Source organism: Garra rufa, chromosome 20 (genome assembly GCF_049309525.1).
Source record: "Garra rufa chromosome 20, GarRuf1.0, whole genome shotgun sequence".
NCBI lineage: Eukaryota > Metazoa > Chordata > Actinopteri > Cypriniformes > Cyprinidae > Garra > Garra rufa.
The window spans coordinates 5,198,196-5,221,162 of record NC_133380.1 but is presented as its reverse complement, the minus strand read 5'-3'; the positions used below and the strand labels follow the sequence as shown (position 1 = coordinate 5,221,162).

General features: G+C 30.9%; 4 protein-coding genes across 4 annotated transcripts; 2 read left to right on the top strand and 2 right to left on the bottom strand.

The window, feature by feature from the left end:
• The first annotated feature begins 9,613 nt into the window (after positions 1 to 9,613).
• Positions 9,614 to 10,572, top strand: LOC141294218 (transcription factor HES-5-like). Its single transcript, XM_073826300.1, has 2 exons — positions 9,614 to 9,700; positions 9,806 to 10,572. The coding sequence occupies exons 1-2, from the start codon at positions 9,644 to 9,646 to the stop codon at positions 10,214 to 10,216; spliced, it is 468 nt and encodes a 155-aa protein (XP_073682401.1). The 5' UTR covers positions 9,614 to 9,643; the 3' UTR covers positions 10,217 to 10,572.
• Positions 10,573 to 15,892: 5,320 nt separating this feature from the next.
• On the bottom strand, positions 15,893 to 16,726 carry LOC141294202 (transcription factor HES-5-like). Its single transcript, XM_073826289.1, has 2 exons — positions 16,640 to 16,726; positions 15,893 to 16,532 (listed from the first exon to the last, which is right to left on the bottom strand). The coding sequence occupies exons 1-2, from the start codon at positions 16,694 to 16,696 to the stop codon at positions 16,122 to 16,124; spliced, it is 468 nt and encodes a 155-aa protein (XP_073682390.1). The 5' UTR covers positions 16,697 to 16,726; the 3' UTR covers positions 15,893 to 16,121.
• Positions 16,727 to 19,358: 2,632 nt separating this feature from the next.
• On the top strand, positions 19,359 to 19,899 carry LOC141294318 (transcription factor HES-5-like). Its single transcript, XM_073826378.1, has 2 exons — positions 19,359 to 19,418; positions 19,501 to 19,899. Exons 1-2 carry the CDS (start codon positions 19,359 to 19,361, stop codon positions 19,897 to 19,899), a joined length of 459 nt encoding a protein of 152 aa, XP_073682479.1.
• An 881-nt stretch (positions 19,900 to 20,780) lies between these two features.
• Positions 20,781 to 22,257, bottom strand: LOC141294098 (transcription factor HES-5-like). The gene is made up of 2 exons (XM_073826182.1): positions 21,997 to 22,257; positions 20,781 to 21,892 (listed from the first exon to the last, which is right to left on the bottom strand). The coding sequence occupies exons 1-2, from the start codon at positions 22,042 to 22,044 to the stop codon at positions 21,500 to 21,502; spliced, it is 441 nt and encodes a 146-aa protein (XP_073682283.1). The 5' UTR covers positions 22,045 to 22,257; the 3' UTR covers positions 20,781 to 21,499.
• Between the last annotated feature and the right edge of the window lie 710 nt (positions 22,258 to 22,967).

Below are 22,967 nucleotides of genomic sequence, written 5' to 3'. Positions count from 1 at the left end.
ATTTGGCGCGTCTGATATTGTTAATAAATTGAGTGTATTTTATATTATAGTATGTATTTTATATTACAGTATTTTAATTTTATAGCCTATATACTATTTTGGTATTGTTTATTAGATAAGATACAACACACACAAATAAACGTTTTTGTTTACATAATATATGTTTACTGTGTATATTTATTATGTATATACAAATACACACGCATGTATATATTTGCAAAAATGTATTACATTTATTTTTGTATAAAATACTTATATATAATCTATCTATCTATCTATCTATCTATCTATCTATCTATCTATATGTTTGCTGTACAGAAATTTATTTGCCACATGTTTTCCCTTATATGTCCACTGATATTATTGATAAATTGAGTGTATTTTATATTATATATTATGGTACTTTTTATTTTATAGCCTACAATATTTATGTATTGTTTATTGGATAAGATAGGTTACAAAACACACAAATAAGTTTTGGATGCGATTAACTGCATCCAAAATAAATGTTTTTTGTTTACATAATATATATGTGTGTGTACTGTGTATATTTATTATGTACAAATACACACACATGCATGTGTATCTTTTAGAAAATGTTGTTTATGTATACATTTTTTTTTTACATTTTTTTTGTATAACTGTATTTATATATAATATCAATCATATGAATATATGCAAATATTTTCAAAATATATACTGTGTGTGTATTTATATATATAAAATAAATATATAGAGTATACACATATTATGTAAAATCATTTGACAGCACTAATTTATCTATGAGAAGTATTTTAATGTTTGCTATACAGAAATTTATTTACCACACGTTTTCCCTCCAAAAAAATCTGGCATGTTCTCTGATATTGTTGATAAATTGAGTGTATTTTATATTATATATTATACTATTTATATATTATAGTGTATATTTTATACTATAGTATTTTTATTTTATAGCCTATAGAATATTTTTGTATTGTTTATTGGATAAGCTAGGTTAGAAAACTGTGTGTGTGTGTGTGTATTTATATATAATAAATATATACTCTATCTATCTATCTATCTATCTATCTATCTATCTATCTATCTATCTATCTATCTATCTATCTATCTATCTATCTCTATATATGTATCTACATACGAGAAGTATTTTAATGTATGCTACACAGAAATTTATTTACTACACATTTTCCCTCCAATAAACATCTTACATGTCCACTGATATTATTGATAAATTAAGTGTATTTTATATTATAGTATTTTTGTGTTTATTAGATAAGATACATTACAAATACTTATTTGTTTTTTTTTTAAATTAATTTATTAGTGTTCTTTGCTGCACAATTAATTATGATTAATTGCATCCAAAATGAAAGATTTTTTGTGGGTGTGTGTGCATGTATATATTTAAAAAAACATATATATAAATATTGCATTTTATATATATAAAAATATTACTACATAACATCAATTGTGTATGTATTTATAATAAATATATATACAGAATGCACACATATTATGTAAACAAAAACTTTCATTTTGGATGCAGTAATAACAATTAATAATTTGTATGATAATTTATATATTAAAGAAGCTGTACATATTTTAAGTTAAGTTATTTTCCAAATTAATATTCTATTTCTAATTATTTTACATGTTAACAGTGATCAAATGTTTAGCCATTCTATTTATTTGTTTAATGTTGCACTTACAGTTTACATATTAAGAATATATTAACGTTGGCTATAAAAAATATATTTACCAAATTGTTTTAAATTTTGTGTGTTGGAATGTCATTTTACACATGTATATAAAAGATACATATATTATTTATTTTCCAGATTCTGAACATTGAAAAATTATAATTTTACAGGTGACCAAATGTTTAGCCATTTGTAGTAGCTTATTTTTTTGTTTTATACAATTAATATATTATCTATATTTACATGATGTATTGATTTGTTCTGTACTCACCTGATATTTGAGGGCAGTTAAGTGTGGCTCTTTAGGATTAATCATTCTGTTAATCATTCTTTGGAATCCCCCGGGGGACTGGCTGCCTCATTGAGAGCCTATTACTAATGCGCTGGGGAGAGCGGCACACTTCTATTGGGCCCTATTGAAGAGCTGCTGTGGGAAAGTTGGGACAACACGGGCTCCAGGATTAGACTTTGAAGAGCTCAAAGGCGCAGCTGGCTCCAGTGCGCGGGAAAGTGTGGTCAGCAAAGACCAGCGCTGACAGGCGTTTTGTCGAGCTTTTCACATGCGAGGTTCATGCGAGGTTCACTTGGCTCACTTATGCAGTTGTAAATTGCTTCGGGTTACTACAATGTTATTTTAAAGCAATTAGCGGACATGCAGTCTGTTAACGCAATGCATGTGTGTTTTACACTGATTAATTGGCAATTAAAATAATATTGGAAAATGCAGCTTAAGTTGGTTAGCTGCACCCTTAATTCTTTAACATTTTATAAGTATTGATGGTTCCATGAATAATCTTGGAATCTTGGAATCTTTCCATTGCACAAAAGGTTCTTCATAGTGGAAAAAATGTATTTAGATCATTAAAAAGAAGTGATGACTGAAAGGTTCTTTGTGGAACCAAAGATGATTCTTTGGCATCACTTTAAAAACTATAAAAGCCTGTTTCTGTCACTGAATAAAAAGGTCATTGCGACTTTTTATCTCTTGCAATTGTGTTTACATCTAGTGATTCTGACTTTTTTTTTTTTTTTTTTTTTTTCAAAAAATCTGATACAAATTTGCAATTCTTGCTTTTTTTCTTAGAAGTGTTGGATATAAATTTGAGTTTTCAATTCAATTCTAAAGTTTATATTAAACAATTTTGAGAGAAAAGTCAGAATTTGTGAGTCCATTCCTTTTTCTCAGAATTGCATGATATAAACTCGCAATTGCGTGTTATAAAGTCAGAATTGTAAGAAAAAAACTCGCAATTCTGAGAAAAATATAACTACAATATTACAAGATATATTCGCCAATTGTGAGAAAAAAAATCTCACAATTATTTCCTGCAATTTTAAGTTTACATTACACAATTTTGAAAAAAAGGACAGATATTGCGAGTTTATATCTTGCACATTTGAACTTTTTCCTAGCAATTTTTTTTTTTTTGCAGAATTATGTGAAATAAGCTCACAAGTGTAAGTTATAAAGTTGGAATTTTTGAGATATAAACTATATATATATAAATAATTTGCGAGTTTACATCTCACAATTTGACTTTTTTTTCAGAATTGCATATAAAGTCAGAATTGTAAGATTTTGCAATTCTGAGAACAAATCAGTTTTATTTTCCCCTCAAAATTGGACTCACAATTACAAGTTTATATCATGCAATTCTGATAAAAATAGTCCAAAATTGTACATTTATATCACGCTATTCTACCTTTTTTCTTGCAGAATTGTAAAATTTAAACTCGCAATTGTGAGAGCATGTCAGTTTTTTACCCTCAAACCTGGACAGAAAAAAGTCAGAATTGCAAGATATAAAGTCAGGAATGTGAGTTTTTATCTTGTATTTCTCACAATATAAGTTTACATCGCACAATTTACAACTTGCAATTGTTTATATGATGCAATTCTGACCTAATTTCTCAGAATTGGAAGTTTATATCTCATAATTCTGACTTTGTGAGTTTATATTTCAAATTCAGAGAAAAAAAAAATCAGAATTGCAAGTAACTTAATTTTTATTTCATTTAAAATTTTAAAATTTAAAGAACCGCTTGTAAAATAGAACTCTTAAAAATAAAGGTTACAAAAGGGTGTTTTTGCAGTGAAGCTACAAAAGTACCATTTTTGGTTCCCCAAAGAACCGTCCAGTGACAATTTCTTTAAAAAAACACTTTTTTCTAAGTGTAAAGTTTATTTTGTCCAGTGGAAATGTTCCATGGATGTTTAAGGTTCTTCATGAAACCTAATAAAGAATATTTTTAAGAGTGTGAGAAATGCTAAATATTATTCTCCATTGCAGCAACTGATCTATGAACAAGTGCGTCTCTTGTTCTCTGTCTATCAGGAGGTGCTCTGGTTTAGTTAACCCCGAATTCCGTTCCCACACCAATTCCCATCTCCCGCCAAAATGGACTGGTAAAGCCACAATACATTCCATCCCTCTCTGCAAAAGGGTCTTTGAATGTGGGCGCCCCCTTGTCCAACACTCTTCTCGTTCTCTCTCTCACACACACACACACACACACACAGCGAGTGAAGCAGATGCTCAGCGCTGTGTGCCCAGTGTGAAGTGTCCCTCTCTTCATAAAAACGGGGAGCTGGGAAGCCTCTGACCTCTCGTCGCCGGACTGGAATTCGGGGTCTGGATGTGAGAGGAGCTCAATGACATTCCAGCATCACATGCTCTGGCATTCACAGCGCAGACGCATGAAAAGAGGTAGTTAGAGCGCGAAACTGTGACATTGTCTGATACCTTCTGCCCCATTAAAACCTTTGAGTATTGCCAGGGTGTTTGTGGTCATTAAAACAAAAAAAAAAAAGAGGGAAAAACAGGAAAGCGGCCCTTTTTTTCAGCCGGAAACCAATTGTTGAATTGTGGTCTTTTCTTTGGAACAGCAAGACACTTTTAAATAAAATATAAAATAAAATAAATAATAATAATTTATAAACAATTTTTAAGAATTTAACTATTTTAAATTAATACAAATATTTTATAGAAATATTATTATTATTATTTTACATATTTATCCAAATGTTGCATTTATAGTAAGGTAATTAATTTAAATTTAAGTTTTTAATACATGAAAATATTAATATTTATTGTCCAAAAATAAAATAAAAATTTACAAACATGTATTTGTATTAAAACATAATATTTTTAAAATATAAAAATATTTAATACATGAAATTAATAAAATGTCATTTTTATAAATATTTGAATATTTGAAAAATGTTGAATTTATTAAAAACTATTCCAAATTAATATATATAAATATTACCAAAATATTTACTATTATTACTATTTTTAATGAATTAAAAAAATATATATATTATTTACATATTTATTAAACATTTTCAGTTTAGTAACAACTATTAAAATGTATTTAAATTGTTCAGTTTATTAAAACGAATAACATTTCATTTTAATAAATATTTGAATATTTATTAAAAATGTTTAATTTATTAAAAACTATTCCAATTAAAAAAAACATGTATATTAAAAACATATTTATTTGAGCAGTTTATTAAAATAAAAAAATTAATAAATCTTTTTATTGATATTATTATTTACACATTTATGAAAATTGTTCAGTTTAGTAACTACTATTAAAACATTTTAAATGTTCAGTTTATTAAAACTATTACAAATATGTATTAAAAATAATAATGTAAAACATTTTAAACAGTTTTTAATCAATAAAAATATTCAATATTTTTTTTAATAAATATTTAAATATTTATCAAAATGTTTCATTTTCTAAAAACTATTCAAATAAAAAAATCATGTATATTAAAAAATATTTATTTGAACAGTTTGATTAAACAGATTTTTTTATGAATAAAAATAAAAATATATATTTATTATTTACATATTTATTAAAACTATAACAAACATGTATAATTTTTTTAATTTTTTTAATCAATAAAGATATTCAATAAATAAAATTAATAAAATTGCAATTTAATAAATATTTGAATATTTATTTAAAATGTTTAATTTATTAATAATTCCAATTTAAAAAAAATCTATTTTGATGAATAAAAAAAATATATATATTATATATATATATAATATATATTTTATTATTATTATTTACATATTTATTAAAATAGTTCTATTAAAACATACACTTTTGTGCATATTAAAAATGATTTATCTGAACCATTTTAGTAAATGATTTTTAATAAATTAAAACATCATTTATTTAAAAAGTTCAATTCATTTAAAAACTATTTAAATGAAAAAGAAAATCATATATATTAAAAATGTATTTAATTTGAAAGTTATTACATAAAAAAGACATTTTAAAGACATTTAAAAAATATTAAATTAATTAAATTAATAAAATGTAATTTTTTATAAATATTTAAGTATTTGAAAAATGTTGAATTTATTAAAACAATTAAAAAACGTGTTACAAAAAATGATTTACCATAACAATTTTTAATGAATAAAAATACAAAGAAAATTATTTACATATTTATTAAAAATGTTCAGTTTAGTAACAACTATTAAAACATATATTTGAATTGTGCAGTTTATTTACATATTTATATATTTATTAAAAATTGTATTTATTAAATATTATTTAAATATTTATTTTAAAAGTTCAATTAAAAAACAAATTAAATGAAAAAGAAAATCATATTTAAAAATGTTTTTAATTTAAACGTTTTTTACATAACATTTTTAATCTATAAAAATATTCAATAAATTAAATTAATAAAATTGCAATTTAATAAATATTTGAAAAATGTTGAATTAAAAACTATTAAAAAAAAAGAAAATCATATATATTTAAAAATGTATTTGAACGTTTTTTTTCATAAAAAATATACATTTTTGTATTTATAAAAAATTATCAAATTTATTAAAAACTATTATAAACATGTATATACATTCAAATTAATTAATTAATTAATGATTAATAATAAATAAATTACAATAAATAATAAAAGTAATAAATATATATATATATATATGTTTTTTTCCCATCTAAATTGAAAACATCTTGTCATCTTCCTGCATATGAATTGCAATCTGTTGTGTACAAGAGGTTATCAGTGATTGTCTAAATACATAGTGGCATGCAGAAGCGTGTTTTGCACACATGCCTCTGTGTTTGTTTGTGTTGGTGGGATTGTGTGCAGATCAATCTCTCCTGAGGAGTGAAAGCGTACCTGCGGCTTTGAGGTGCGTGTGGGAGAGCGGGAAGCTTTGTGTGCGCAAGCAGAGGACCAGATGGTCTATTGAGAGCAGGAATAATGAAGCGCGCTGGATCAGCGGCAGCAGGGTGGGGCAGCGCTCTGAATGGGGCCGAAGTGTGGGAAGCAGACACAGACCAGAGCTCTCACACATTCCTCGCTGGAGAGACCTGCAGCTGGACACAGAGACAGAGAGAGACTCATTATATTCCTCTGAATGATGACAGACTCTATGGTGGAATGCAGGCCAGTCATTAAACTATCAGTGTCATCTGTCAGGATGAGTCAATGTTTGGAAACACCAGTCTTAAAGGAGCTGAACAAAACAATGTTTCCCTCCAAAACACATCTGGCGCTGGTGGCCAATGATATTACTGATGATCTGATTACAGAAAAAAAACATATTTTAGTACATGTTTATTAGATGCAGTTATAAGTGAAATAAAAAACTAAAGTGAAATAAAGTTCAATTCAAGCACAATATGCAATAATAGAAAGAGAGTTAATACATCGATTTTAATTTCTTTATGCAACTGCTTCCTGCAATCATTTTGCAAACATCAAATATGTAAAAAAAATAATTTAATATTTCTATTAAATTTTATCATTGTATTTGATTAATTTTGTCTTTTTTTTACAATAATAATTATGCAAATGTGCCACATCTGTTATTTTTTTTTTTTAAATATACATTAATTTTTTTTAACATTTAAGTATATTTCCTCTCATACAATTCCAAAAAGCAAGATTTTTTTTATTTAATTACATTTTATTTGTTACATTGTATTTTATTAATGTATCCTATCTTTTTTCAATAATAATTAATTTTATGAAAATGTGTCAATGTTATTTAAACATTTTATGTATTTATTTTATTCACATATAATTTTAGTTAATTAAATGTAAGGGTTATCAATATTTTATTTATTGTTTTACTATTTGAATTTCCCAGATTTCCCCACATTAAAGCGGTCAATGTCAGGGCTGCGGCTCTGCTGCAGATGTTGCGGCACATGCTCGCGCGACGATGGAGACGTGTGCAGGAGGGTTGGGTGTAGATCTGAGGCGGAGGAGCAGGTGATGTGAGCGAGCGGTGAGAACACACACGCGTCCCGCGGCCCGATGGAGCCTCTGATCTGAGCAGCAGGTTCAAAGGCTGTTTGTGGAGGGACAGAGGAGGGGCTGGATCTATTGACTGGAGAACGTGTGAGCAGGATCCAGCCTGGCTTTCCCACACTATCTGTCCATTTATTACCCAAAACTCTCACAGGGCGGGAGGGGGGCCCCGAACAATAGAAGTGTGCCATCCTTGAGAGCACGGGATAATTGCGCTTAATTGACATTCACAGTGAATGCATTCCAGCCGGAGTGTGTGAAGACCGAAGAAACACTTCAAAATTTGTTAGAGCCATCACAAAGTAATATAGGATATATATATATATTAAATTCATTATAAAATTGTGTACATATGTATATAAATGTGCACAATATATATAAAAAAAACACTTAAAAAATGTAGGATTTACTAGTAAAACTATAATAATTGCAAAGAAACAGCAAATAGCACATTGGATTAAATATTATGTTGTTAAGTCAAAAACAGGAATAATATCCTTGTGAAACACACTCCAATAATCTTTATTTACACATTCTAAAAAAATACAGAGTAATTGACTACTTTTTTTTGCTATTTTTTATTAATTTGCTCATTTAAAAAAAATTATAATATTTTTTCTTCGTACCAGCTGTTATACCAGATCTATAAAGAAGATTTGGACATTTTTATTGTATTTTGTATCATATTAATTTATGTATTAGTCCTTTTACTTTACAATAATTATGAACAAAGCTACCATTTTCCAAAAAAAAAAACAATGATTATTAAATTGTATTTCCTATTTTTATTCAATTTTACAATTGAAATTCACAGTAAATCATTTTTACATTTTTCATTATATTGTGTTTTATTTATTATAAAATTGTGTGCATACATACATACATATATATATTACATATATATATTTTATATGTTTATTTTATTTATATATAATAAAAAAAGCAAGTATTCATACAGGCAATTCCTCATTTCTAATTTCATTATTTATTAAAATGTGTCATTTATGTTTTTTAATTTATGTTATATGTTATTTAATCTCCAAAAAGCAAGCCATTATTTCAAAGCTTTTTAATTTGTATTTATATATTTTTTACATTTCCTGCAATAATTTAGCAAAAAGCAAAAATTTTATTTAATTTCATATTTGTATTCAATTTTATAATTGCATTTTATTAATTTTTTTTTGTACAATAATAATAAATTATGAAAATGTGTCTGAGGATCTGTCTTTGCCTGATAAGCTGTGCGACATCTTATCTATATATCGTTTGCATCCCTTGGGAAACGATCATCTGTCTACAGTCCCCATCTGCACAAGCCTTATCAGCGAGCGCTGATGTTCCCAGGTAATAAAAGTGCAGCAACCTGCCCGTGTGTGCTGTGTTCGGTGTGTGTAAGCCTATTCCCTCCGTGGGAGCCCTGAGGCCAGTTAACCATGAAATAATTGATGCCTCTTCTATTGTGGAGGACGCCTCACCCACTGGCCTCTGAGTGTGGGAAAGCTAATCCTGACTGGGACTCATGGCTTTGTAATGCTAATGAGCTCCTATAAATAGAGGAGGGCGACCCTCATTCCCAACACAACTGACTCGCTCTCCTCAGAGAAACATCTCTCCTTCTGACAGAATGGCTCCGACTTACATGACAGACTACTCCAAACTTTCCAACAAGGAAAAGCATAAAGTAAGTATCTTTGACATTTGATATCCAACTTTTCTCAACACTTCTCTGTGATGAATTGTAATCAAATCAAGCAAAGAACTAACCAAATGTCTCCTTCCTCAACAGTTGAGAAAACCTGTAGTGGAAAAGATGCGTCGAGATCGCATCAACAACTGCATCGAGCAGCTCAAATCCATGCTGGAGAAGGAGTTCCACCAGCAGGATCCAAATACAAAGCTGGAGAAAGCCGACATCCTGGAGATGACAGTGGTTTTTCTCAAGCAGCAGCTGCAGCCCAAGACCTCAGCTCCACAGAAAGCCCACTTTGACGGCTATTCCCAGTGCTGGAGGGAGACCATGAGCTTCTTATCTGGAAACGCCAAGGTGGATGCTGTGCGTCAGCATCTGACCCACTGCCAGGAAGCCCAGAGATCATCTCAAGACCTCGTGTCTCACATGTCTCCAGCTTCCCATCAGCCCATTAAGGTGAAGCAGGAACCGTTGTGTGCTCACACACCTCTCTGGAGACCCTGGTAGAGGATGAAGGACTTTGACAGAGAAACTAGATGGTGGTTTTACCATCTCTTATGCTGTAGGAGATACTCATTTCCATTTCTATGCTATTTCGATTGCTTCATATTGAAGTTTTTCACTGGTTTAGTCTTAATAAGATTTGTTAAGACACTTGCTTTGAGTTTTTCCTAAAGGCTCCTAATGTTGTTTGGCTTGCAAACTGTGCATTTGCTCTGAATCAGAGCTGTTTGTATGTTCCTGTTGGATGTTCACTTAATACAGCCTTTTGTAAAGGCTACTGAAAAACAATATTTGTTCTTATGATGGCATTGATGTGCGTTGAAACATTGCGGACACTGTGTGTCTGACATTGCATTTAATAAAAGCAACTTATGAAAAATAACATTTGAATTCATTGTTTCATTCATGCATATATACTGTCTTTTAAAAAGTCACAATATAAACATATGCTAGAGATGCTAAAAACAGCATTTAGTTTTGTTCGGCACTAAGCAAATTGTAGAAATGCAAATTTTGGATGCATTAGACATATTCTGGGTTAATTATGAAAAGTTATACTCACTAAATGTTTAGGTACGTTTGCGAATTCCTGAACTTGTTTTAGTGACATGTTTAAAATATATTTCATATGCAAACCAGTGTGCATTACATGGTATTATAGTAAGCTAAACTTACTTGAAATTAAAATTATCTTATTTTTTTTATTATTTATTTTAATTTTTCTGCCATTTATTACTAAGAAACAAGATTTTAAACTCTTTTTTATTGTAGATTTTTTTATTCAATTTTTAGCAATTTTTTAAAAAAGAAAGGATTTTTTAGATTTACTCTTTAAATTACGGTTTCATTTTATTATTGAATTTTATCTCTTTTTACAATAATAATTCAAATGCATCATTTATGTTTTTTCTTATTATTACCAAAAAGCAATGAAATATTTTAATGCTTTTTGATACCAAAAAAATTACTTGAAGTAAAAATGACCTAAAATCTAAATAAAATATAAAAAATGAAATTTTTAGCTAGTTTCCAAAGCAACATCTAATTTTCATTTAGATTTAACTTGATGTAAAGAAACACATAAATATAAATAAAATGAAATAAAAAATAGAACTGAAATAAAATTTTAAAAATATATAAACTAATTTATTTATTTGTATTTCAAAGAAATGTTTAAAAATGATTTAGTTTAATATTTGTATTACATTTTTGCATTGTATTTTACTAATTTATCCTTTTTATATAATTATCAATATTATGAAAATGTGTCATTTATGGTATTTAAAAATTGTGTTTATTTTTTAAATGTATAATTTAAAAAAAGAAAGGATTTTACTTTACTGTGTACAAATTACTGTTACAATTTATTATTGCATTTTATTTATATCTTTTTACAATAACAATTCAAATGTATCATTTATGTTTTTTTTTATTACCACCAAAAAGCAAGGAATTAATCAAATGCTTTTCTATACCAAAAAAGTTACTTGAAATAAATTTAAAAAATGTAAATAAATAAATATAAATAAATAAAATAAAACATAGAACTGAAATAAAATGAAAAATATATAGAAATGTATTATTAATGACACAAACAACAAAAAATAATGTAAATTGCTTTACACTTCTAGCATGCACACTTTATGGATAAAAAAGGTACAAAAGTGTACATTTTAAAAATGTACTTTCAATTTTCAAAAGGTATTAATATGTACCATTTATGTAGTGATATGTCAATTTTTGGTACTAATATGTAGGTACTAAAATGCACCCTTTAGGGGTAAAAAGGTATAAAAGTGTACCTTTTAAAAATGTACATTTAAAAGGTATTATTATGTACCATTTATGTAGTGATATGTACATTTTAGGTAGTGATATGTACAGTTTAGGTACTAATATAAATAAATTAAATAAAACATGGAACTGAAATAAAATGAAAAATATATAGAAATGTATTATTAATGACACAAACAACAAAAAATAATGTAAATTGCTACTTTTTTTTTTTTTTGCTAAATATTAAATAATTGTTCAGTTTCATATTGAAATGTCTAATTTGGTAACTAATCTGGTATTTTTTGAGTTGCTGACCAAACTCAGAAACACAATTTAAAACTTATAAGTTTAAAACTAAAACTGTTTATAACATATTAATATTAACATATTTTAGAAAGCCATGAACCTACAGACATATTTGGGTTGCCTAGATTGTCCCACCATAGGTGTTCTTGTTTTTTTCTGCTATCATTATTGAATCACTTAGACATGTCATGCTGTAGTTGGGAGTGATGACACACAAGCACGTTCCATTTACAATGCTTTGTCTGCATGGGTCTGAGGCTTCTGATGCTTTCCCACACTCACGGGCCAATCACAAGGCTGTCTGTAACACTTGATAACATCAGCAGCTTGGACCTGAGAGGAGGAGGAGGGGGATCCTGAAAGGGGATCTAACAGCCTCTATTTGTGTCTATACGTGTGTGTGTTCACCAGAGGTGTGTCGTCTCCTGATTACACCGCCTCACACCCTCAGAGACCAAAGGCTTCCCTTCCCGCTCCTGTAATTCAGCACAGGCACATGGCCATCCTGACGTCTACTGTATTCACCCTAAAGTGCCATAAAATGCATCTCGCCTTCAGCACATGCGGCGTGAGAAGTGTGTCAGCAATTGAAAAGCTTTGACCCAAGTCTCAGTAAATAATTAATCTGAACTAGGTGAATTAAAATTGTTTTACGTAAAACAACAGGCCATAACAATAGTAATTTTATTGTGTAAAATTGTATTAAAAATATATAAAGCTTATATATATATTTGTATATATAATTATATACAATATAATTAATAATTAATATTTTTTAAATGGCTATTAAAATTATTTATTGTTTATAATTTATTTACAATTATTTATATATTGCAAACTAATGTTTTATATTTTTTATTTTAAGTTTTATTTTTGTTATTATATATAAATTCTATATAACAATTATATTCCATTCCAAAAAAAAAAATATATATATATATATGAATATATATATATAAATTATACACAGACACATTTTTTATATAATATATTATATAATTATTATATTTGCTTATTATTATATTATATATATCTAATAAATAAATATAATAATTACATAATTGAATTTAATATAATTGTTATATAAAAATTTTCTGATTGAAATTATTCACAATTATTTTTTAAATAAATTAAATAATAATATATATTTTATATAATATAAAATATGTTTTTTTTCATTTGAATGTATTGTTGTCATTATATATACATATATTATAAATATTTTTTTGATTAAAATAGCCATTAAAATTATATATTTTTATAATTTATTTACAATTATTTTTTCATGAACAATATATTTAATAAATTTTTTTTAACTAATGTTTTATATTTTTTTGTTTCATTTAATTTAACTCATTATTAAACTCTATATAACAATTATATTAAATTATTCCAAAATTATAATTGTTATATAGAATTTTTCTGATTGAAATAGCCATTAAAATTATATATTGTTTATAATTTATACATTTTATATAATATAATAATATATTATTTATAAACATGTTTTTTTGCAAACTAATGTTTTATATTTTTTATTTTATTTAAATTTATATTTTTGTAATTAAAGATTACGATTTACAAGTAAATACGTGTTTAATTCAATGCATTACTTTTACTTTTTGTAATTAATTGTGAAATCTATCAATTTCAGAGTGAAATTTGTTTCTATGCATGTGCATTTTATTTAAATTAAATACTTCAGATGGAATACTAAATGTATTTTTCTTTTTCCTTTGTTTTTATTCTTATATGTTCTTTTTTAATGTTTGTCAATTGTTAATTGTTGTAAACCCACATTTCCACATTGTAGAAAATAGTTTCTAAAGCATAAAGAACTTTTAAAAACTCACACGACCCGTAACAATACATCACTTCAGGGTCTGCAACAAGTAGCCTCAAACAACAAGTGAATAGCTGTTTTCCCAGGGGGCTCAGATTTGAATTAGGGGCAATAGCAGGGATGGGTCAGGATTCACACCACCATACCTAATGGATAATTTAGCACGGCACACTTCCTTAATGTCGGATCTGAAACGGGAGCCAGAGTCAAGGGTGTGGGAAATCCTGAGAGAAGCCGGCCCCACACACGATGGGCGACACGGACCCCCCTCCGCCGGCCACACCAGCTGTCTGATGAAACCAGAGCTGACAGCACACAGCGCCTATTATCAAGGGTTTCAGAGTACAAACACGAACATTAAGACCCTGCGCACTTTCTCACACACTCAACTCTACAGTCAAGCTCAAACTCAGCCAAGACTAACATATGATTACAAAAATGTTTAAGAGGCATTAAAATATTGAAATTGAGGACACATGGGATAAATATAGATATTTCTAAAGTTAAAACAGCTGGCATGTGGTTTTATACTCATGTTAAAAGGTCAACATGTAAATGTAAATGTTTAATAAACTGTTGTTCAAAAAGTAAATGTATATTTTGAAAGTACATTTTTAAAATGTACACTTTTGTACCTTTTTTATCCATAAAGTGTGCATGCTAGAAGTGTAAAGGTACATATTAATACCTAAACTGTACATATCACTACATTAATGGTACATATTAAAACCTTTGGGAAAAAAAACTTTTTTTTACCCCTAAAGAGTGCATATTACATATCACTACCTAAATGGTACAAATTAATACCTTTTAAAAGTACCTTTTCAAAAGGTATACTTTTGTACCTTTTTACCCCTAAATGGTGCATATCAGTACCTAAATTGTACATATTAGTACCTATAATGTACATATCACTACCTAAATGGTACATATTAATACCTTTTGAAAATACCTTTTTAAAAGGTACACTTTTGTACCTTTTTACCCCTAAAGGGTGCATATTAGTACTGTAAAGGTACATATTAGTACCTAAAATGTACATATTACTACCTATATGGTACAAACTAATACCTTTTGAAAGTATCTTTTCAAAAGGTATACTTTTGTACCTTTAAAGGGTGCATATTAGCACTGTAAAGGCACATATTAGTACCTAAAATGTACATATCACTACCTAAATGGTACAATGGTTAAAAGGTACCCAATGGTACCTTTTAAAAGTATCTTTCCAAAAGGTACACTTTTGTACCTTTTTACCCCTACAGGGTGCATATTAGTACCTTAAAGGTACAAATTAGCACCTAAAATGTACATATCACTACCTAAATGAAAGGTTACAGTGGCAAAGTAACAACTCTTTGTACCTTTTTTCTGAGAGTGTACCTTGAATGCACTGCAAGTGACACATTAGATCTTTTTGTTGTCATTTTGGGATATTCTTCGACCATTAAGTGTAAATGGACTCCCATTAGCTGAAATTGAGACCCCTTGACGGCTTTGAATAAGTGTGGTGATGGTTTTGTTAAAAACATGTTTAAATATCAAACGTCTATTAATCACATTTTGATTAAAAAAAAAGAAGTAAGCAGGATTGTTTATATATGAATAGTTTTTATTTGTATGACAGTATGTTAAAACAATTAACATACGTCACTATATATTAGAAATTTAGCATAAATTCACATCTTTCATAAGAAGAAACCATTTGCATGTCAAACATTGACAATAATTACTTTGACTCCACAGGAGTTAAACAGACATCCATTGACTCTTCATTGCGAAGATTACTTATACAAATTACTGTCCATCCATAAGGAAAACGATAGAGGTGCGTTACAATAAACCACCTGTCGAAGTTTAGACTTTCACATTGTGAAACCATAAAAAACATCTTTCAAAAGAAATCAACATAAGGAAGTATCTCCTACAGCATAAGAGATGGTAAAACCACCATCTAGTTTCTCTGTCAAAGTCCTGCATCCTCTACCAGGGTCTCCAGAGAGGTGTGTGAGCACACAACGGTTCCTGCTTCACCTTAATGGGCTGATGGGAAGCTGAAGACATGTGAGACATGAGGTCTTGAGATGATCTCTGGGCTTCCTGGCAGTGGGTCAGATGCTGACGCACAGCATCCACCTTGGCGTTTCCAGATAAGAAGCTCATGGTCTCCCTCCAGCACTGGGAATAGCCGTCAAAGTGGGCTTTCTGTGGAGCTGAGGTCTTGGGCTGCAGCTGCTGCTTGAGAAAAACCACTGTCATCTCCAGGATGTCGGCTTTCTCCAGCTTTGTATTTGGATCCTGCTGGTGGAACTCCTTCTCCAGCATGGATTTGAGCTGCTCGATGCAGTTGTTGATGCGATCTCGACGCATCTTTTCCACTACAGGTTTTCTCAACTGTTGAGGAAAGAGGAAATTTGGTTAGTACTTTACTTCATTTGATTAAAATTCATAGCAGAGAAGTGTTGAGAAAAGGTTGTTTTTCAAATGTCAAAGATACTTACTTTATGCTTTTCTTTGTTGGAAAGTTTGGAGTAGTCTGTCATGTAAGTCGGAGCCATTCTGTCAGAAGGAGAGATGTTTCTCTGAGGAGAGCGAGTCAGTTGTGTTGGGAATGAGGGTCGCCCTCCTCTATTTATAGGAGCTCATTAGCATTACAAAGCCATGAGTCCCAGTCAGGATTAGCTTTCCCACACTCAGAAGCCAGTGGGCGAGGCGTCCTCCACAAATCTAATCAAACACTGGCAGTACAAATCCCACAGGATTCACATTTACCTTATCTAGTTGCAATCAATCAATAGGCAGTTAGATCGCTGTCCCCATGCCTAGACAATTAAGATCCAGCCCCAGACGCCAGATCCCATCAGAAAATATCAGTTTGTCCAGTAACAGAACCACTTGTCAGCAGAGTAGTCTAATACCCAAACCCTGTTAACAGGAGGTCTTGTCTGGTACCCAAAATACCCAAAACACTATTAACAGTCAGCCAAGAAGTACGCCAAAATGTTATTCCATCCTGACGATTACACCAAAATGTTGACAGAGGAAAAAGTATTAAAAGTGAAGAGCATAAGCAGAAGATGAAGTTATGATGGTAAAAAGGAGCAGAGTTTATTGAATAGTCTTAGTTGCGTCTGTCTCAATGCTCAGACTTCGTCTGAAGAGCACAAATCCAACAAGTATTGTTATATCAAACTGCTTCAAAACAGCATCCCATGATCCTTGAGGTTCATAAACATTCCTAAACAAAAATAATAATATAACATAAGTGACTAATCAATTAATAAATCAATGAAATGGATATATAAATGACTATAATGATCATGATTAAATGGAATAATTAAAGATGATTAAATGAATGAAGAATATGGAAAAGAAAGTAAAACACAACACAAATGTAAGATTGCTCTCTTGAAGCAACACACACAGTTTGCATTGGAGGATCCTCAGATCCTTCAAGGCCGACCAGTGTTTCAACAACCAAATTGAATGTTTAATGTTTAAATCTAAACTTGATGCAAACATTATTTTGATTAACACACTCCACTGTTTTTCGTTTCTTTTTAATGCCATGTAAGCTTCTATATTCATAGTGAGAGCCAGGATTAGTTACTCAAAAGTAAAACTAAATAAGATGTTTGTTTCATTGTTTTTCTAAAACCTGTAAGAATATATTTGGATTTTCTTGGCTAAAAACCTTCTTAAAACTATTGCAGATAAAAATTTATATACTTACACGAGTCAACAGTTTTTGAACAGTAAGATTTCCTCTTCTGCTCACCAAGCCTGCATTTATTTTGATCTAAAATACAGCAAAAGCTGTAAAATTTTAAAATATTTTTACTATTTAAAATAATGGTTTTCTATATGAATATACTGTAAAATGTAATGTATTCCTGTGATCAAAGCTGAATTTTCAGCATCATTACTGCAGTCTTCAGTGTCACATGATCCGTCAGAAATCATTAGAATATGCTGATTTGCTGTTCAAGAAACATCATTATTATTATTATTATCATCAATATTTAACAGTTGAGTACATTTCTTCAGGATTCTTAAGTGAATAAAAAGATCCAAAGATCAGCATGCATTTATCTAAAATAAAAAGCTTTTGTAACATTACATATTATAACATTCAAAAGCTTTGAGCCAGTATAATTATAGAAATTAATAGATTTATGTAGCAAGGATGCTTTAAACTGATCAAAAGTGATGGTAAAGACATTTATAAATGTTACAAAAGATTTATATTACAGATAAATGCTGTTTTTCTGAACTTTCAACATAATAATAATAATAAAAAAAATTGCAGAAAATCAGAATATTAGAATGATTTCTGAAGAATCAAAGAGTAATGATGCTAAAAATTCAGCTTTAAAATCACAGGAATAAATTACATTTTAAAATATATTCAAATAGAAAACAGCTTTTTAAAATAGCAAAAATATTTCAATATGTTACTGCTTTTGCTGTACTTTGGATCAAATAAATGTAGGCTTGATAAGCAGTAGAGACTTTAAAAACATTTGGACTGGTAACGTTAGTGTATATTACCTATCCCCTAGATCACTGTACACTATTTAGTATATTAATAACAGAATATAAGCAATAATATAGTCTGTTAAATCAATTATTTCACTAATTTCTATCAAATTAAAGTGGGGCATCTTAAGTAAAATCTTCAACTTCATAACCATTTCCTGATAATACCCTAAAGCGACGTACACATTGAATGAATCCAATTAAATGAATAAAATCCCATCCAAAAATCAGTATTTCTCTTTGTAAGACCCTCTGTAAGAGATCAATGCAATAAACTGCAACCTGAGGCTGGGAAAGTCCGTTTTGATTGTCGCAATAACACCTCAGGATCAAAGCCTCTCTGTCTGAAGCGTGTCTGAGCCGTTTTATTGCCTCACACCGACTTATTGCTCTTGTCAGCACTACAGGACCCCTAAGCAGGTGTCAGGCACACTTTTAGTGGCCCGTGACAGTGTTTTCCCACAGTGGGAGAGGAAGGAAGTTCGCGGACTGTAAAACCGCTCTCTCGACTTAAAAGCTCGCGGCTCGTGCTCGTCTCTGATTGGCTGGCAGTGTGGGAACTCGAGGAAAGCGCGTAAAATAACTATTTGCTCAGGTATAAATACAGAGAAGCGATCGAGCTCGTCCGTGTATGACCAGAAGAGGATTTTACACCTTTTTTTTGCTTTTAAATTTCACATAATGGCACCAGTCAGTCAAAACCAAGGCTGTGAGAGCATATCGTGTTTGGAGAACCACAAAGTAAGTATAGTGTCAGCTTTCAGGTGTCTGTTTACCTCATTTCCTTAATGTAAAACTTAGTTTTCCTCTTCTTTCCACACAGTTTCGAAAGATCCTTGTGGAGAAACCGTGGAGAGACAGAATCAACCTCAGTATGGAGCATTTGAGAGAATTATTTGACAAAACAACAGGCATGTCCGACCGGCAGTTTGTTCATCTCGACAAAGCCGATATTCTAGAGATGACCGTTGATTTTTTAAAACATCGCGCCAATTCTAGCTACGCGCGGGGATTCTCTCTGTGCTTGCAGGAGACGCTGCGTCACGTGTCACTCCACGCACACCTGACGCCAGACAACAGAGAAGCCATCAAACGATTCTACGTGCGGCAAAGAACCAATCAGATGCATTTAATGGCCTCCACCTCGCGTGGATTAGTGCACAGATCGCCAAAACAATCCTCATCAAGAGTGGCATTATGGAGACCGTGGAAAAACAATTAATTTAGAGACTTGGCTTAACAAAACGTTTGTTTTGGCATATTTACTTCACTTAATGTAACATTTGAATGCTCTTTTGGATTTAATATAGTACGAGAATTGTCTACAGTGTATGGCAAGCGTAACTTAAAGGAGTAGTTCACTTTCAGAACAAAAAAATTACAGATAATGTGCTCACCCCCATCCAAGATGTTCATGTCTGTCTTTCTTCAGTCGTAAGGAAATTATGTGTTTTGAGGAAAGCATTTCAGGGTTTCTCTCCATATAATGGACTTCTGTGGTGCCCCAGAGTTTGAACGTCCAAAATGCAGTTTAAATCCAGCTTCAAAGGGTCAAAGGTCTCTAAACGATCACAGCCGAGAAAGAAGGGTTTGATCTAGCGAAATGATAACAATGATAAAAACATTTACAATTTATATACTTTGAATCTCAAACACTCGTCTTGCCGAGCTAGACAAGATGAGCATTTGAGGTTAAAAAGTATATAAATTGTAATTTTTTTTTTAGAAAATAACCCATCGTTTTGCTAGATAAAACCCTTTTTTCCTCGGCTGTGATAGTTTAGAGCCCTTTGACCCTTTGAAGCTGGATTTAAACTGCATTTTGGAAGTTCAAACTCTGGGGTTCAAACTTTCTTTCTTGACTGAAGAAAGAAAGACATGAACATCTTGAATGACAAGGGGATGAGTACATTATCTGTAAATTCTTGTGCTGAAAGTGTACTACTCCTTTAATAAGAAAGTCCTGTCATTTGTGCCTTTTGTAAAGGCGTTTTTTTGTTATTTAATCCAACTTATTAAACATTCCTTGCATTAAAAATGTTGTGCTCATGAATGTTGATACCAGTGAAAATCAAAAGGTGATTGAAGAGCAATTTGATTTATTCAATCTCAACACAAGTATATTGATACAACACAAGTGAGTCATTGAAAACGTACAGTTTTCATCACAAACATGCCTTTATGAAAGGAGAAAGGGTATGTAAACAAACTTGTTCCTGAAAGGAACTGTTTAAAACTTTATAAACTGACAATTTGTCCAAACAATAAGAAACAAGTCCTCATTATGAGGTTAAAATGAAATCTAGCTTCAATGTGAAGCACAAATTGAGATTACTTGAAACAAGTAATAGAAAGTCCATCAAATAGATGAGAAATTTCATTCTTTCTACACAAGAAATGTTTTTAAACATGTTGAATCACATGAACTTGAATAAAGGCCTTGCACATTATACTTCCAAATGCATTACATCTAATGCAAAGTAAAGTGTACAATTATGGCATTTTGCAATGCAAGTTATATTTCAAACTAAACATAGTTAAAGGACATCTTCTCAAAAAGAGAAACACTAAATCATCGTTTTCCTTCACATCACATGTAGATGTATCTTAAAGTCAATGTTGTCTAATATAGACATCAGTAAATGTTCCCATCTGGAACTCTTGACATGAAACCTTCATAGAAGATCGAATCATCAGAGCACTTAGCAGTGCAAACATCTCTTCCAAACTGGAACTCAAAACACGTTTCCTCAAAAAGAGAAACTAAAAGTGTAACAGTCCACTGAGTCTAGTGTAGACGTTCAGTCTGAGTCTTGAAGGCTCTACCATGGCCTCCAGATGGCACTCTTGTTGACATTCATCTCTTTACTGAAGGTCTTCTGTTCTGGCAGGACACTTTCTTTCATGTTCTGCTCACATGATGTCTGCAGCTTCTGGAAGTGCTTCAGTAGTCTTGTGTGGCTCTGTGTCTTCATCTCATCTTTAGACAGGAACTGCACGATCTCACCAACACACCTGGAGAAGCCTTGATTGGCAGCATGTGAACTGGAATCGTGCCGCTGAAGGAAGTTGAGCGTCATCTCCAGGATATCTGCTTTCTCCAGCCTGGAATCAGGCTGTTGCTTGAGGATCTCTTGAGCCAGAAGACACTTGAGCTGTTCGATGCTGCTATTGATACGATCTCTGCGCATCTTTTCCACCATTGGCTTTCTCAGCTGTAAACGAAGACAGAAAAACGTTAGGAAACTGACCTTCAGTGTTTGAGAAGAGCTGTGAAAGCTGCTGCAGTAATGCTGCTGTAAGTAGGATATGAACATACCTTGTTGTTGAGAGGGAGAAGCTCCTTTGAGATGATTGTAGGTGTCATGTCTGGATCTCTGTGCTGTAGATCTCTCTGTTCAGAGTGAGTCTGATTTGCACTGGCTGCAGCTCCTCTATTTATACTCCCAAATCTCCATATGAATGTGTGAGGCTTGAGCTTGTTGGAGTTTCTCACAGTCTGGAGCCAATGGAAGAGCTCAAACAGACAATGAGGGATGTGGGCCGCCACATGCTCAATGATCCTCCATCAGGGGCTCAAAGGAGCAGGTGGAGGCTGAATCTGGGAAAGTGCTGGGAGCTCATGTTCACATCAATGTCACTTTATCAGTGTCATAACCAAACACGTGCCATACTGAGATTTAATTTCTTCTAAAATAACACTGAGTGAATAAAATCAGCACATGTTGCTGCAGTTTATAATCAGATGCTGTAATGAAACTCAGTATTTTAGGTCAATGTAAGAGGATATTCTGGTGAAGCAGCAGCTGTTTTATGAGTTCTGAGGTTGTACCTGTTCTCAGGCTTAGGTTTCTCTCTCTTTTACACACACACACACACACACACACACACACACACAGCTGGTTCATGGCATAATGTGGACTCGGATCACACGCCCCAACGCTCCTGGAGCTGGTGGAGCCACAGAGACACACGGCTTCCCACACTTCTCTATTCATCACATTAAATCACTCACACAATAGAAGTGTGTCGGTTCCCACAGGGCTGGACTAAATGGGTTTCTGGAGGGAAGCTTAAAGGATGCTATTTAATTTTTGTTGATTTATTTACTTACTTAATGTGTTGTGAGCATTTCAGTGATACATTTTATACATTTTTATATATGTTTGTGTTTTGATTTTGATTGTAAAGCATCTATAGGAGTAACCTTTCAAAAACACTATTGCTTTTATTATCTAGAAATTATTACCACTGTATTTTTTCTTGAGTGTAAGTGAATATTGATTTTAA

What these genes read in the sequence shown, in the direction of transcription:
- LOC141294218 (XM_073826300.1), top strand. Translation starts at nt 9,644, where the DNA reads ATGGCTCCGACTTACATGACAGACTACTCCAAACTTTCCAACAAGGAA. An exon ending in CCAACAAGGAAAAGCATAAA is followed by an intron (nt 9,701 to 9,805) that starts GTAAGTATCTTT and finishes CTTCCTCAACAG; the next exon opens with TTGAGAAAACCTGTAGTGGA.
- LOC141294202 (XM_073826289.1), bottom strand. Translation starts at nt 16,696, where the DNA reads ATGGCTCCGACTTACATGACAGACTACTCCAAACTTTCCAACAAAGAA. An exon ending in CCAACAAAGAAAAGCATAAA is followed by an intron (nt 16,533 to 16,639) that starts GTAAGTATCTTT and finishes TTTCCTCAACAG; the next exon opens with TTGAGAAAACCTGTAGTGGA.
- LOC141294318 (XM_073826378.1), top strand. Translation starts at nt 19,359, where the DNA reads ATGGCACCAGTCAGTCAAAACCAAGGCTGTGAGAGCATATCGTGTTTG. An exon ending in CGTGTTTGGAGAACCACAAA is followed by an intron (nt 19,419 to 19,500) that starts GTAAGTATAGTG and finishes CTTTCCACACAG; the next exon opens with TTTCGAAAGATCCTTGTGGA.
- LOC141294098 (XM_073826182.1), bottom strand. Translation starts at nt 22,044, where the DNA reads ATGACACCTACAATCATCTCAAAGGAGCTTCTCCCTCTCAACAACAAG. An exon ending in TTCTCCCTCTCAACAACAAG is followed by an intron (nt 21,893 to 21,996) that starts GTATGTTCATAT and finishes CTTCGTTTACAG; the next exon opens with CTGAGAAAGCCAATGGTGGA.